The sequence below is a fragment of the Mustelus asterias genome, chromosome 8, assembly GCF_964213995.1.
Source record: "Mustelus asterias chromosome 8, sMusAst1.hap1.1, whole genome shotgun sequence".
In the NCBI taxonomy this organism is placed as follows: Eukaryota; Metazoa; Chordata; class Chondrichthyes; order Carcharhiniformes; family Triakidae; genus Mustelus; species Mustelus asterias.
The window spans coordinates 31,319,998-31,337,086 of NC_135808.1; the positions used below are offsets into that span (position 1 = coordinate 31,319,998).

At 44.6% G+C, this 17,089-nt stretch overlaps 1 protein-coding gene across 1 annotated transcript; it reads right to left on the reverse strand.

The window, feature by feature from the left end:
• Positions 1-1,110: 1,110 nt before the first annotated feature.
• LOC144497862 (zinc-binding protein A33-like) lies at positions 1,111-10,703 on the reverse strand. Its single transcript, XM_078219301.1, has 6 exons — positions 10,183-10,703; positions 7,904-7,999; positions 7,590-7,823; positions 4,672-4,694; positions 4,434-4,579; positions 1,111-2,349 (listed from the first exon to the last, which is right to left on the reverse strand). The coding sequence occupies exons 1-6, from the start codon at positions 10,678-10,680 to the stop codon at positions 1,805-1,807; spliced, it is 1,542 nt and encodes a 513-aa protein (XP_078075427.1). The 5' UTR covers positions 10,681-10,703; the 3' UTR covers positions 1,111-1,804.
• Between the last annotated feature and the right edge of the window lie 6,386 nt (positions 10,704-17,089).

The window sequence follows — 17,089 nt, forward strand, 5'->3', positions numbered from 1 at the left end:
AGTGGGGTATCACAGGGATCAGTGCTGCGACCCCAGTTATTCACTATATCGAAGAGGGAATTAAATGTAATGTCTCTAAATTTGCAGATAACAGAAAACTGGGTGGGAGGGTGAGCTGTGAGGAGGATGCAGAGAATCTTCAGTGTGATTTAGACAAAGTGAGTGAATGGACAAATTACTGGCAGGTGCAGTATAATACGGGAAGGCAGATTACTATCTGAATGGCCAGAAATTAGGAGAGAGGAATGTACAATGAGATCTGGATGTCCTCGTACACCAGTCACTGAAGGTAAGCATGCAGGTGCAGCAGGCAGTGAAAAAGGTAACTGGTATGTTGGCCTTCATAGCGAGAGGATTTGAATACAGGAGCAGGGATGTCTTGATTCAATTATACAGGGACTTGGTGAGGCCACACCTAGAATATTGTGTGCAGTTTTGGTCTCCTTACCTGAGGAAGGATGTTCTTGTTCGAGAGGGAGTGGAGAGAAGGTTTACCAGACTGATTCCTGGGATGGCGGGACTGACATATGAGGAGAGATTGAGTCGGTTAGGATTGTAGTCCCTGAGTTCAGCAAAATGAGCGGAGATCTCATAGAAACCTATAAAATCCTAACAGGACTACAGAGTAGATGCAAAAAGGGTGTTCCAGATGGGGTCCAAAGCCAGGGGGTCACAGTCTAAGGATACAGGGAAGACAGTTTGGACAGAGATGAGGAGAAATTTCTTCACCCAGAGAGTGGTCAGCCTGTGGAATTCACTACCACAGAAAGTAGTTGGTGCCAAAACATGAAATGTTTTAAAGAAGCAGTTTGATACAACACTTAAGGTGAAGTGGATCAAAGGATATGGTGGGAAAGCAGGATCAGGCTATTGAGTTGGATGATCAGCTATGATCATAATAAATGGTGGAATGGTCCAAGAGGCAGAATGGCCTCCTCCTGCTCCTATTTTCTTTGGTTGTATATAACATACTCCTGTCTTTACGCATTGTGTCAGGGGGAAGGTGATGTTATCCTTCAATGTGCGGTATCACCTTTTGCTCCTCACTCATCTGCAGTTTTAGATTAATTTTGTGGCTCTTTTTGCAAATGAGAAACTCCAGACAGCAACTCGAGATTTATCAAGAGACTATGTTTTATTATATAGAGGAAAAATATCACTTTAGAATTAAACAATATCTACAATTGAGGCACAATATGGAATTGATTTAAAGACTCTGAAATAACCACTGACTCCACACTGATTCCAATATCTAGGAATACTGGCCTATCCCAGAGTAAACCTGTAACAAATAGTTTACATCTGTTCATGGTTTGCTCAGACTTGCTGAAGCCTCCTAAATATCTCAGTGTCCCAGATTGTGTTGTTGGAGATCTCCAGCTCACACTGTGTGATGTATTGTACCATTACTACCCCCTGCCTGGGTGTGACCAGTGTGATGTGGTTCTGGGATCCTATACTCCTGACAGCGAGTGTAATTCCTGGGATTTGTAAACATGGATTCTGTATCCGGGAGACCAGCAGAGCCTTTCCCAGTGGAATGAGCTGGAATGAAGAGTTCCAGGTTGGATAGCTGGTGTGAGAGTCCGAGAGTTCACACTGGGACCTCTTCATCCTGCACAGTAACACACATTGCGGTGTGGGGTCACAGCCCAAGAGCTCAGAGAAAGAAACACTCACCAATCACTGACCCAACGCACACATCTCCAACATTTATTGCCCACACTTTCCCAGTGTTGTTCCCTGCTGTACCTCACCGTTACTGTGTGAGATGTGGAATATTCTCAATCACCAGTTTAGGAATCTACTGTTCAAAATGACGGAGTTTCAGAGGGGCAGCATTTTTACCCTCATTCAATGGTCCAGCCCAGAAATAAGGGAAGAGTTTCTCAGTGAAGGTGTCAGTGAAAGTGTGCAGAACGGACATATCATCAGCATTGTAAAAGGTCACCTGTCCCCCCTCATAGTCCAGGAAAACTCCGATGTTCCTGGGATTCTCAGTGGGAGTCAGGGGGACTGATGGGCTTTCGAGAGCTTTGTATTCATTCCCGTTACTCAGCCTCACAGCCCAGTAACCACGTTTAGGACGCTGTGTTATCTTTCCCTTCCTATTGGCTGACTTTCTGGTCACACCCAGTGCCCAATCAGTCTTTTTCCCCACCCCCACCTCCCAGTAATGTTTCCCCGATGTGAATCCCTCTGACCCCAGGACACATAGAGCTTCGTCAAATCTCTCCGGATTATCAGGAATCTGTGCTGCTCGGTTACTGTCTCTCACACTGGTCAGGTCCTTGGACAGGATGAGGTCATGATGTGCAGTGTTTGGGTCCAGGGTCAGTGAGGCTGGAACTGGGGGAATTCAGAAAGAGATCATGTTAAACATTTTAGACAGAGGAAGGTGCATGGACACAGATTAAAATCTCAGGTCAGTAACACTGCAATTAGCACACATTCCAGAATCTGCGTATCAGGAAATACTTCCGTGTGCAATTAGATATAATGCCAGACTCCAGTGTGTACAGTGAACAGATATTACAGACTGGGTACGGTGTACAGTTAGATATATTCCCAGACTCCAGTGTGTACAGTGAACAGATATTACAGACTGGGTACGGTGTACAGTTAGATATATTCCCAGACGCCAGTGTGTACAGTGAACAGATATTACAGACTGGGTACGGTGTACAGTTAGATATATTCCCAGACGCCAGTGTGTACTGTGAACAGATATTACAGACTGGGTACAGTGTTCTGATGCCCCTTTACAGAAGGAAATCTGCCATTCTTACCTGGTGTGGCCTACATGTGATTACAGATGTAGTGGCATCTTAACTGTTCTCTCAAATAGCCGAACAAGCCACTGAGTTCAAGGTAATGAAGGATGAGTATTAAGCACTGGCCTTGCCAGTGACACCCACATTCCATGAAAGAATAAAAAGAGCAGTTTTCCTGTCAGGAAGGAGGAGTTGATCAGCAGCACTGAAGATAAGGAACTCACTGACATACAGAATAATGTTGTACAGTATTTACAACAGACAAAGAGATCTGCAAGTCAGTTATCCCAAGGAAAAATATTATTGAATCAGGGATAGGGACTCATCAAAATAACAATAATAAGAAAATAATGGCACTAAAATGTGACATGTCCCCAGAATCAGGTTATATTCCAGCCCCAACGTTTAGGAATTAGGAAACATTTCAACATGAGATGTGTCAGAATCTCGGAACTCACGTCTGCGTTTTGGAATTCAGAAGAATGAGAGGTGATCTCATTAACAGGTTTGAAAGGTAAATGCTGAGAGGTTGCTTCCCCTCATGAGAGAGTGTAGGACCAGAGAGGCATAGTCTCAGAATAAAAGGGCACCAATTTAAGACTGAGATGAGGAATTTCTTCTCTCAGGGGGTTGTGAGTCTTTGGAACCCCTTGTGTATGTTGGCACAATGGAGAGCACTGCCGCCTCACAGCACCAGGGACCCAGGTCCGATTCCAGCCTTGCGTGGAGTATGCATCTTCTCCCTGTGTCCACGTGGATTTCCTTTGGGTGCTCTAGTTTCCTCCCACAGGTAAGATGTGCAGGTTAGGTGAACTGGCCATGCTAAATTCTCCCTTAGTGTCCCAAGATGTTTAGGTTAGGGTAGTTAGCGGGGAAAATACGTGGGGTTACAGGGATGGGTTGGGATGCTCTTAGAGAGTCAGTGCAGATTAAATGGGCCGAATGGTCTCCTTCTGCACTGTAGGGGTAGCGATCTATATTTAAGGCTGATCCAGATTGATTCTTGATCAGTAAGGGAATAAAGGTGTACAGGGAAAGGGCAGGAAAGTGGACGTCAAGAATGTTGGATCAGCCGTGATCCTATTGAATGGTGGAGCAGGTTCGAGGGGCTGAATGGCCTACTCCATGGTCTTTTATGGCAATCGATAAAAACTCATTTCTATATCGGAAAATGAGAGTGGTGTAAATTTTAAACATAGGTGTACACAGATATGGGACTGAGGCAGGTACAATTTGTACAGTTAGATCACAAATCAGCCACTGAGAGGCAAAACAGGCCTGAGGGTGCTAAATGGCCTTGTCCTGATCCTATATTATACGATCACTGCTCAGTTCTCTGGCTCAAAGAGGAACACCATTATCCAGGGCTGTCAGTCTGATCCCTGTCCAGTGAGTCCTGGGACAGAGAGGAACACCATTATCCAGGGCTCTCAGTCTGATCCTTTCCAGTGAGTCCATGGAGAGTCTGAGTGATTGGATGTCAAATCTGATTCCCTCATGCCCAAATCGATCAATCTCAGTTCCCACATCAACAACAGTCCCTCGAGTGAGGTCCCCAATAATCTGTCCTCAATAACAGGCAGCATCTTCAGGAGAGGGCTGGGGGAGGTGATGAGGGCAGGAAACAGAGAGTGAACACAAAGCTGTGGAGTTTCGTACCTGGAGAGATGATCTTTTTCATTTTCTTCCACACTGCGTAGAGTAACGGGCCTCGAAATCCCAAGTATCTCCTTCTTGGAAACTTCAATATCTCTCCATCTTCATCTCTCTCTGCATCTTCCTCATCCTCCCCTTTATCCAGGTAGCTGTATGAATGGGATTGGTTTAATCACTCTCTGCTGGATACAGACTGTGATCACAGTGTAAAACCCTGTGTGAGTTTGGATTAGATACTCACCTTTCTCTCAATCTTTTCAGTTCCTGTGGGACAGAGAATCAGAAACATTTTAATAAATACACACGCTGCTGTTTCGATTGTAATTTTCAATGATGTAGAATCAGCGATTTTAGTTAAATGTGAAGGGATTTGGGTGGAGTTTTTACTCATGGCTTCCACTCATGTGATACCACACCAGTTACCAACCCCCAGCCCAACCTTGCCCCATTGTGTCGACAGGGTTTCCTCAGCTGTAGAAGAGTTTGAAAGCACACTAATAGTTACATTTATTTCTGATCTCTATTTTCCAAGTAATTAAAGAGCTTCTATCCATGTCAACATCTGCTGCTACCAGCTGTGGACACTTAAATGCAGCATTCCTTTGACAGGGAGACAGCAGTTAACGTACCAGCTCCTGGACACTTGCAGCAGCTCAGATGTGAACAGAATGAGGCTCATTGTGATGCCCCCACAGTCAAATAGTCTCTAATTGCCCAGTGTTTGAATTGGTGTCAGCCATGGGACTGAACCCCAACATGTCATTGCTCTCAGCACCATCACCCATGGGACTGAACCCCAACATGTCACTGCTCTCAGAACCAGCATCCAAGGGACTGAACCCCAACATGTCACTGCTCTCAGCACCAGCACCCATGGGACTGAACAGCAATGTCACTGCTCTCAGTCCAATTAGTTTATCCCCGTGTTTGTGCTCCACTCCACTCAAATCTCCTGCTGCATCTCTCTCACCCCATCAGCATGAGGTTCTAATTCTTTCCTAATTACGTATTTCTCTGACTGCCAGTTAGTGAACTGTTTCCCTCAATTACTGAATGTGGGGGAAACTCCACATTCTAACCAGCCCCTGGGCAAACAATTCCCTACTGGAGTTATTTGTGACTGGCTTATTTTTATGGTCCTTGGTGGTTCTTTTCCAAGGGTTTCAAATCCCACTCCTGACACCATGTTCCAAGTGCTGGATAAAATGATTTCTGCCCTCAAGTCTTTATAAACCAAGGAGGACATCAGAGGACAGGTGATGATGTAAGACCGATGGCAAGTCCCATTGCAAACAGGCATGTCTCCAAATATTAATTCTCATTTTTCCCGCAAAGAGAAACACTTTCTCCATCAACTATATTGAATCCATCACAATTTAAAAGACACACAGCAGCCCATCTGGTGTAGGTACACCCACAGTGCTGTTAGAAAAGGAGTTTCAGGATTCTGACCCAGGGACAGTGCAGGATAAGGTACCAAGTCAGGATGGTGTGTGGTTCGGAGGGCAGTTTACACATGGTGCTGTTCCCCTGCATCTGCTGCCCTTGTCCTAGCTGGTAGATTGCAGGTCAGGAAGGTGATGTTGAGCCACATGTTGCCCTGGAGCTGTGTGGAAGAGTCCAGGAGCTGCTCCACTGGCTGCTGTCTCTCTATGGAAGATATGCTGTATTTAAAGGTCACATCACTGTCCCCAACTCAGAGCAGCACAGATTGGATTTCACCTGCTTTTCAGGACAGGACATATCTGGCAATTTTGCACATTGTCAGCGAGACACCAGAGTTGCAGTTATACTGGTTAGAGTTGTGGCTATTCTGAAGGATCTATTGCTGGATTACTGTCAGGGCCCAGAGCCTTTTCAGTATCTATCACCTTTAGCCGTTCTTGATATCACATGGAGCAAATCGAGTTGGCTGAAGACTGGCATCTGTGATGCTGGAGACATTCCTCGGAGGACAAGATGGATCCTCCACTTGGCACATCTGGCTGAATATGTCTGCGAATGCTTCAGCCTTATCATTTACATTGATGTGCTGGGATCCTGCATCATTGAGGATGGGATATTTGTGTAGCATCATGAGTGTTCAGAAGTGAACACTCTTCAGTGTTTCCTGAGATTGTTACCTCACATGCACTGACTCTATATTGTTCTTAAAATGGGGAGACCAGAACATTGTGTGATTGAACCAAGATTCATTCGAGGTTAACAGCACTTTCTCAGCTTGTTAGTCAAGGTGGAAGTGAATGTACAAATGGTCACAACCTTCTCTGTCCTGTGTGTGGGTCTGAGAGTTCCTTTTTATTTATTCGGGGGATGTGGGCGTCGCCGGCTGGGCCAGCATTTATTGCCCATCACTAATTGTCCATGAACTGAATGGCTCGCTCAGTCATTTCAGAGAGTATTTAAGAGTCAACATTCAGTGAGCCAGATGGGTTCTATGACAGTTGTTTCATGGTTAACATAAGACTTTTCATTCCAGACTTTTATTGAATTCATCAGCATGATGGGATTCGAATGCAGGTCACCAGAACACTACTCTGGATTACTCGTCCAATGACAATACCACTATCCTATCACCTCACCAAGTCCACTGATATGAAAGGAAAATCAAGCAGACTATAAAACTGAATCACAATTGCCTCCAAAGTGGGATTTCCACCCAACTATGTGTGGAACTCAGTGCTGATGACCTTCTATGGTCTGCTTTGTCCCCATTGGGACTGGTTCCTCCCCCAACTTCCCCAGTCTGAAAGATTTCTGATTGCTATCTCAATGTTCCTCACAAGTCTCTATGTCCACCCCTGGTTTCGGTTCACCCATCCCTTCTCTCCAACTCCTTCTCTGGATCCTTTCATTCTGGTTCCAGTTACTCCGCAGCCAGCTCTTATAAAATACTGTTTACAATCACAGTAAGAAGACTCGCAACACCAGGTTAAAGTCTAACAGGTTTATTTGGAATCACGAGCTTTCAGAGCGTTGCTCCTTGCTGAGGTGAGTAGGAGCAGCGCTCCAAAAGCTCGTGATTCCAAAAAAACCTGTTGGACTTTAACCTGGTGTTGTGAGACTTCTTACTGTGCCCACCCGAGTCCAGTGCCAGCATCTCCACTTCATGGTTTGTAATCATACCAACAGTTTGGGGATTGGGTTATAAAGGGTCACCTTGAGAAAGAAGACACTGTCTTGCTGCTCGATGTCGACACAAAGGTTCAATATCTTCCCCTCAAGTGAAGTCAGTTCCTCTTCAATTCTTCTCAGATTCTCCTCCATTGGTCGCAGATCTTCCTCCTTTTGTTTCCTCAGCTCTTCGATTAAATGTTTCTCTTTGTCTTCAAGGTATCGATGGATTTGAGCAAATTGTGTGGAGATGTCTTGCTCCAGGGATCCAGTGAGTTGCTATGACAGTGAGAGAGATTGTTTAAACAGCGGGTTGTTAAAGGGTTGCAGTGTTGAAAGGGATCTGAAGTCACACTCACCTCCAGTTCTGAAATCTCCCTCTGGTGCTGCTGTTTGAATTCACTTTGATTTTTCTTTTCATTCTCCATGGAATCCAAGGCTAATTTCAGCTGGTCCTAAAAATGGAATCAGATCTCAGCGTGATCCATTGTAATGTCTGCTGTTATATCACAAACTGTGAGGGGAGGTGTTCAGGGAGAGGTGTTAACATGTGGCACGAGCACTTTATAACCGGCAGAGTGAAAGGTATTGAATCAGACCAGGTACAGCTTCAAACCAATAACAGCTTCATGGTGTATAGAATATATGAATGGATTTGATAGTTTCGTAAGAAGTCTCACAACACCAGGTTAAAGTCCAACAGGTTTATTTGGTCGCACAAGCTTTCAGAGCGGTGCTCCTTCATCAGGTGAGTGAGGAGCCTTCAGAAGAACAGTGACCACGACACCACACAACCCTGCCACAGCAACCTCTGTAAGGCGCGCCGGATCATCGACACGGATGCCATCATCTCACGTGAGAACACCATTCACCAGGTACACGGTACAGACTCTGTGACTCGGCCAATGTTGTCTACCTGATATGCTGCAAGAAAGGATGTCCCGAGGCATGGTACATTGATGAGACCATGCAGACGCTACGACAACGGATGAATGAACACCGCTCGACATTCACCAGGCAGCAGTGTTCTCTTCCTGTCGGGGAACACTTCAGCAGTCACCAGCATTCAGCCTCTGATCTTTGGGTTCCTTCTCCAAGGCGGCCTTCACGACACACGACAATGCAGAATCGCTGAGCAGAAACTGATAGCCAAGTTCCGCACACATGAGGACGACCTCAACCGGGATCTTGGGTTCATGTCACACTATCTGTAACCCCCACGACTTGCCTGGGCTTGCAAAATCTCACTGTCTGTCCTGGCTGGAGATAATACACACCTCTTTAACCTGTGCTTAACCCTCTCTCCACTCACATTGTCTGTACCTTTAAGACTTGATTACCTGTAAAGACTCGCATTCCAACCCTTATCTTGTAAATTGAGTTTGTGTCTAGATATGCCCTGTTTGTGAACAGAACTCCCACTCACCTGATGAAGGAGCAGAACTGCGAAAGCTTGTGCTACCAAATAAACCTGTTGGACTTTAACCTGGTGTTGTGAGACTTCTTACTGTGCTTATCCCAGTCCAACGCCGGCATCTCCACATCTTTGATAGTTTAGACATTGTTAATTGTAAAGTAATTACTTAAAGTTTATTTATTAGCGCCACAACCAGGCTTACATTAACACTGCAATGAAGTTACTGTGAAAATCTCCCAGTCGCCTCACTCCCAGCACCTATTCAGGCACACTGAGGGAGAATTTAGCATGGCCAGTGCACCTAACCAGCACATCTTTTTGGATTGTATGCTGGTCGTGGGGATTAACTGGGGATTCAAATAGGCACAGATTAAACTGCGACAGTTGGGTGGGGAAGGTTGAGACTAATGGAGTTGAATTTCTCAGGGGGAGTGTGGGGTGGAGGTGGAGTGTGTTGTTCACCTGGATGATAAAATTAGTTGGATTGCAACAGATTTGAAGAAAATGCTGTAACGAAGAAAACTTACGTAAAGCTACATTACCCCACAGTAATCGTGAACACAGTCTGTAATGAAGGAACGTTAATAAATCTTAAACTCTATAACTAGAGTAACCGACTCTCCCATTATGTCTTGTTGTTTCCCTGAATTGAAGCTTAATCTCCAGGATTTTGCTGCCATCGACCCAGAAGAAATCTCACCGGGACATGAGAAACTGAGTTTATAATTTTCTTGGAAAACAGCGATGTTGGGAAATGACTGACAGTAAAATAAAATGAGCCAATCACTTGTTGAAGGCTCTCTGTTCATTTCCCAATTGGTTGGGAAGACAATGCTGATGAGGATTGACATGTGCATTGACCAATGGCCGGAGTCTGGGGGCGGGGTTTAGAGACAGGAAATCATGTGCTGAATTCTGCAGGGACAGAATCAGTTTCAGTGCGTTCCCCAACTCCAGAAATAATATCAACACAACACAGCCCGAATGAAGAAAGCTGAAACCTGGGACTGCATTCATATAATGTCAGTGTAAACAGAGGCTGTAAAACCTTTCACACAATATTAACATTAACACTCACATTTCCCACTGTCAGATGTCAGTATTGAGCTGAAAGCGAGCAATCGGGCAGAGCAACAATTGTACACGAACTTATTACAGTCCCAATTACAGCCCAAAAAACACCATGAACATGGAGACGGGTAACTCACTGTGTCCCCTTACCTTGTACCTTTCCACAGCCATTGGTAGAGTTAGGAATCTGTGGGCTAAATGTGGGGGAGAGTCCAGACAACTGGCACAGATCAGAATCTCATCATTCTCACAGAACAGGATCAGCTTCTGCCCGTGTTTCTCACAGAGACACTGCTCTCTATCTTTGTCTCCATCCAGCTTCTCCCCATGTTCCTCACAGAGAGACTGCTCCCTCTCTGTGTCTCCATCCAGCTTCTCACCATGTTCCTCCTCCAGTTTCAGCTCCAGTTGCCTGGCTTCCTCACAGAGATTGGCCAACACCCTGTTACTGGTGAAACCTCTCCGGGGGATAAGCTGCTGACATTCCGGGCAGGACACAGCCTGACGCTGCTTTCCCCAACACTTCTGGATACAGGATTTACAGAAGTTGTGCTCACAGTCCAGCCGCACCGGCTCCACAAACAGAGACTGACAGATGGAGCAGGTTAAACCCTCAAACAGCGATAAGATGTGTTTACTGACGGCCATCTCCGTTGCTGCTCCTGCTTCTGTTATTCGCTGAACTTTCAGTTTCATTTCATCCCGGTTATCAGTAAATTTCACCTCGTCTCTGTGTCCTTAAAGGGGCAGTGTCACCAAGACAAGTTTTCTGGCAAAACAAAACCTTTCTTTATCCAACTGACTTTTCCAGTCTGCACAGATTAAAGATGAGAATCTGGAGAGAGGCAGCAATTTGAAAAGGGATTCATCCATTAACCCCTTCACTGCTCACAGTAAACTGCACATCAGGAATCTGTGTAAATTTTCCCTCAACCCCAAGTGAAGCCATCAGATTCCCCGGGGTTCCCAGCAAGAAAACGTTTTTAAACTAATCCCACTGCCTCACTGTCAATCCCCAAAATCCAGTATACATCCCAAATCATTCCTCTCTGCCCTGCTTCCTCCCAGAGCCATGTACCAATCCCAACTGGACCCATTGATCCACAATATCCCAAGATCCCTATCGCAACGCAGATTGTCTCATTCTCTCCCATAGTCCTCCTATATCGATCCCAAACTAATCCGACTGCTTTATCTTTCCCCATGGTTATGTGAATCCCAAAAAAAATCACTGCCCTGCACTACCCCTATAATCCCACTGCTCTACGCTCTCTCCATTACCTTGTATCAATCCCAAACTAATCCCACTGTCCCACTCTCTCACCATAGCCCTGTATCAGTCTCAAACTAATCCACTCTCCCACTCTCTTCCCATAGCCCTGTATTTATCCCAAACTAATCCCACTGTCCCACTCTCTCCTCATAGCCCTGTATCAGCCTCAAATTAATCCACTGTCCCACTCTCTCCCCATATCCCTGATTCTCACCTATTCCCCTGTATCTTAGAATCCTACAGTGCAGAAGGAGGCCATTCGGCCAAAAGAGCCTGCACCGGCCACAATCCCACCCAGCCCCTACCCCTATAACTCCACATGTTTACCCTCCTAATCCCACTGACACGAAGGGGCAATTTAGCATGGCCAATCAACCAAACCTGCACATCTTTGGAGTGTGGGAGGAAACCAGAGCACCCCAGGAAAACCAATCGTGCACGGGGAGAACGTGCAAACTCCACATAGACAGTGACCCGAAGCCGAAATTGAACCTGGGACACTGTTGCTGTGAGGCAGCAGTGCTCACCACCGTGCCGCCCAAACTGGGTCGATGGCTGCTGTATCAATCACAAAGAAATCCCACTGCCCCACTCTTTTCTCAATTCTGTATCAATTCCAAACTAATCCCACTCTCTCCACATAATCCTGCTGCCCTGTGCTCTCTCCATATCCCTGCATCTATCCCAAACTAATCCCACTGCCTCAAACTCTCTGCTGATTTTCAGAAAATAAATATTAATTCTGCTATTGCACTGTTACCTCTGGGTGTCTCTCTTGCATCTTTTAGTAACCCTATCCTATTTTTATGTATTCATGTGTTTATAATGTATTTCACAATTTTTTGTCTGTTGCTTGATAATTGTTTTTTCAGACTCTCTTTACATTTCCAATGTTTTATTTAACTTCTTTTCTCTCCTTCTTGAGCTCTCTGACTGTAAGTCTGACCCCATTGTTACGATCTCCATCTCAGGAAGACACAAGGAGCCAGCAGTCCTGACCGCCCCAGGCAGACTGAGGATAAAAACTGTGCAGTTGGCACCAACATGATCCACACCAGCCATCCAACCAACCAACTGGCCTGCCAAGGGCCCTGTGGCAACACCCACTTCACTCTCTCTGGTGATGTGAGCCAGGCCCTGCCCATTCTCTGGCTCCACCTACTCCCAGCCCTGCCATCCCATCAATCATGGTGCCCATGTGAGACTCAGGCATCTTTTTCAAGGAGTCACTGGAGGGGGTGAGGATGGAGGTCGTTGCTGCTGAAGATGTGTGAGGAACTCCATCAGTGATGTAGCTGGGTATTTGGAATTGTGGTGCTCTAAGAAAACGTGTTAGCCATATCATCTCCTCATCTACTCTGACCACTGTTTTCCTCTGATATGTTTTTATTACTTTACAGAATGTCACATCACTGGCTAGGCCAGCATTTATTGTCCTTCCTTAACTACCCTTCAGAAGGTTGTGAGAAGTTGTCTTCTTGAACCGCTGCAATCCTTGAGTTGTAGGTACACCCACAGTGCTGTTAGGGAGGAAGTTCCAGGATTCTGACCCAGTGACGTTGAAGGAACGGGTGACATATTTCCAAGTCAGGATGGTGAGTGACTCAGAGCCGAACAATTTTAATCCCCAAAAGTCAGTAACATTCTGCTTTTTAGGCATTTTACTTTGAACCGTGTGGTATTTTTCATCATTAGTCTTTAGCAAAGCTGGAATTTCATTACTCCGCAGTTTGTGTTTTAAAATCAAGCTTAGTAAGACACGGGTTTCAGAAAAATTAACTTATTTCTGACTGGGGGATGGTGCGTGGGGGGAACACTGCTTTTCCTGGGCCTGGTTGTAATGGATACAATTTCAAAATGTGAAACTGATGCAAGATTTGGAAGTATTGTGCACAGTGAGGAGAATAGTGATGGACTTCAAGAGGATGTAGAGAGGCTGGTGGAATGGGCAGACATGTGGCAGATGAAGTCTAATGTAGATCAGTGGGAAGTGATTCATTTTGGTCAGAAGAATGAGGAGATGTGACACAAAATAAAGGTTACAATTCTAAATGCAGGAGCAGAGGGAGCTGGGTGCATTGTGCATCAACCATTGAAAGTGGCAGGACAAGTTCCAGTTAATAAATTACATTGAATCCTGAGTTTTATGAATAGGACACAGAGTACAAAAGCAAATCAGTTATAAACATTTATAAAACATTGGCTCAGCCTGAACGGGAAGAATGTGAATGTTTTTGAAAGGATGCAGGAAATGTTTACGAGAATGTTTACGAGAATGTTGGTGATAGCTAGCACGAGGGGACATAGCTTTAAATTGAGGGGTGATAGATATAGGACAGATGTCAGAGGTAGGTTGTTCACTCAGAGAGTGGTAGGGGCGTGGAATGCCCTGCCTGCACCAGTAGTGGACTCGCCAACATTAAGGGCATTTAAATGGTCATTGGATAAACATATGGATGATATTGGAATACTGTAGGTTAGATGGGCTTTAGATTGGTTTCACTGGTCGGCACAACATCGAGAGCCGAAAGGCCTGTACTGCGCTGTAGTGTTCTATGTTCTATGTTCTATGTTTCTGAAGATGAGAGACTTCAGTCATGTGGATAGATTGGTGAAGCTGGCACTGTTCTCCCGGGAGAAGAGGTAGTTGAGAAGAGATTTGTTAGATGTGTTCAAAATCATGGGCGTCCGGATAGAGTAAATGGGGAGAAACTGTTCCCATCGGCAGAATTGACATGAGGAAAAACCTCTCTACCCAACATGTGGTTTGGATCTGGAATGCACTGACTGAGTAGAAAGTGCATCCACAACATTTTCTTCTGATTATTTTTATTTGGCCAATAAGAATATATTGCTTTGTAATTACAACAATTCAAGAGGTGAATAGAAGTTCTCAAACCCCCACCATATCCACCTACCCCACAGCCCCACCCCCGAACACCCCCCGACCACCCCACACACACACACACACACACACACACATGCTGAAACTTAGTTGCAATAAATAAGTAATTCCATACATTGAGTTGTGGAGAATCAGAATTGTGGGGAACAGTTGACTGGATGGCTGCTTCATGATACAGAGTGAGGCTAACAGCGTGGGTTCAATTCCTGTACCAGCTGAGTTTATCCATGAAGACTCTATATTCTCAAGCTTGTCCCTTGCCTGAGGTGTGATGACCCTCAGGCTAAATCACCACCAGTCAGCTCTCTCTCCAAGGGGAGAGCAGCCTATGTTCCTCTGGGACTGTGACGACGTTCAATCAGACTTGTGGCACATAATGCACAAACCCAAAATAAATATCATTAAAACTTAGATTTATTTGAACTAAGATTTTTGGGCTCCGCTTGTTTGCAATAACTTCCCAATTGTAAACCTACAAAAGTAATCACATGGCAATTCACGTGGTGAATTCAGAAAGTTTATGAACAATGAATAGGTAACAAGTCAGAAAGATAAAAAGCAAAGTGTCAATTAACAGTAATTCACAGTCAGAGGAGAAAGCTTAACTTTGAAAATTGGACAGACTTCTCATCACTCTGCTCAGACGAGGATGTGAAGTGACGGCTCCGAAAACATGGATAACAAGTAAAAGCAACCCTCCCCACCAAGCACTTCTCAAGACCCCTTTTTTATATCTTAATGACATTGAAATCCCAGCTTCGACAATTGTTGGAAAATAGCCAATTGGTCCATTGTCAATAATGAAATAAGAGTTTGTCTCATTGGGTTTGTTTTTGCTAATTTTGAGCATTGTCTCATCTTTAAGGCTCTCTTAAGCTTTATCTCTTTTCTTGATTGAGCCTAAGTGTCAAACAATAATTTGTTCACATAACTATCTGTCACTTGGAATAGAGACATGTTGAATAGGAGCCTATTCATTCCCTCTGACAATGTTAACAAGTTTAAAAGTAAAGTCAAAGTTTACTTATTCGTCACAAATAAGGTTTACATTAACACTGCAATGAAGTTACTGTGAAATACCCCGAGTCGCCACAGCCCGGCACCTGTTCAGGTCAGTGCACCTAACCAGCAAGTCTTTCAGAATGTGGGAGGAAACAGGAGCACCCGGAGGAAACCCACGCAGACACGGGGAGAACGTGCAAACTCCACACAGGCGGTGACCCAAGCCGAGAATACGAACCTGGATCCCTGGCGCTGTGGGGTAGCAGTGCTAACCACTGCGCTATTGTGCCGCCCACATTGATATCTTTTTAATCTGTTTGGGAAGGCAACATTTTATCATTCTCATCATATTTAAAGAATTTGTATTAAAGTCAAGTGTTAATGATGTAATGTGTTTATAATTATAAAAGTTATAACCTTTTTGTGTTCCAGATTACATTACCAGCCTTACAACTACATTGATTAATGAATTACTTATTCTTTAATTTTCTCACAATTAAGTCTAATTTTCATGAATCTGGCTGGTTTCCAATAATGCAGGTTTAATCTTTTTTAATGGTTTTTGTCAATTTTGACAAGGTACCGCATGGTAGGTTGTTGCAAAAGGTTAAATCTCATTGGACCCAGGGTGAGGTATCTAAATGGATACAAAATTGGCTTCTTGCCAGGAGCCAGAAGGTGGTTGCAGAGGGTTATTTTTCAAACTGGAGACCTGTGACCAGTGGTGTGCCTCAGGGATCGGTGCTGGATCCACTATTATTTGTCATTTATATTAATGATTTGGATGAGAATACAGGAGGCATGGTTAGTAAGTTTGCAGCTGATACCAAGATTGGTGGCACAGTGGACAGTGAAGAAAGTTATCTCCAATTGCAACAGGATCTTGAACAATTGGGCCAGTTGGCTCCATGGCAGATGGAGTTTAATTTAGATAAATGCGAGGTGATGCATTTTGGTAGATTGAAGCAGGGCAGGACTTACTCAGTTAATGGCAGGGTGTTGGGGAGAGTTACAGAACAAAGAGATCTAGGGGTACATGTTCATCGCTCCTTGAAAGTGGAGTCACAGGTTGACAGAGTGGTGAAGAAGGCATTCAGCATGCTTGGTTTCATCGGTCAGAACATTGAATACAGGAGTTGGGACGTCTTGTTGAAGTTGTACAAGACATTGGTAAGGCCACATTTGGAATACTGTGTGCAGTTCTGGTCACCCTATTATAGAAAGGATATTATTAAACTAGAAAGAGTGCAGAAAAGATTTATTAGGATGCTACCTGGACTTGATGGTTTGAGTTATAAGGAGAGGCTGGATAGACTGGGACTTTTTTCTCTGGAGCGTAGGAGGCTGAGGGGTGAACTTATAGAGGTCTATAAAATAATGAGAGGCACAGATCAGCTTGATGAGTCAATATCTTTTCCCAAAGGTAGGGGAGTCTAAAACTAGAGGGCATAGGTTTAAGGTGAGAGGGGAGTGATACAAAAGTGTCCAGAGGGCCAATGTTTTCACACAGAGGGTGGTGAATGTCTGGAACAAGCTGCCAGAGGTAGTAGTAGAGGTGGGTACAATTTTGTCTTTTAAAAAGCATTTAGACAGTTACATGGGTAAGATGGGTATGGAGGATATGGGCAAATGCGGGCAATTGGGATTAGCTTAGGGGTTTTTAAAAAAAGGGCGGCATGGACAAGTTGGGCCGACGGGCCTGTTTCTATGCTGTAAACCTCTATGACTCTAATTCATCACAAAATGCTCAATATCATAGTAATTCAGGCTACAAAATGATAGTCACACTGAAAGAATTGAGTTTGAAGCTCCCAACAATCTGTCAATTCTGACCAAAGGTCTTTCAGCTGAAAACATGAACTCTGTTCTCTCTCTTC

What these genes read in the sequence shown, in the direction of transcription:
- LOC144497862 (XM_078219301.1), bottom strand. Translation starts at nt 10,680, where the DNA reads ATGGCCGTCAGTAAACACATCTTATCGCTGTTTGAGGGTTTAACCTGC. An exon ending in TGGCTGTGGAAAGGTACAAG is followed by an intron (nt 8,000 to 10,182) that starts GTAAGGGGACAC and finishes TTCCATTTTTAG; the next exon opens with GACCAGCTGAAATTAGCCTT. An exon ending in ACAGTGTCTTCTTTCTCAAG is followed by an intron (nt 4,695 to 7,589) that starts GTGACCCTTTAT and finishes TCTGTCCCACAG; the next exon opens with GAACTGAAAAGATTGAGAGA.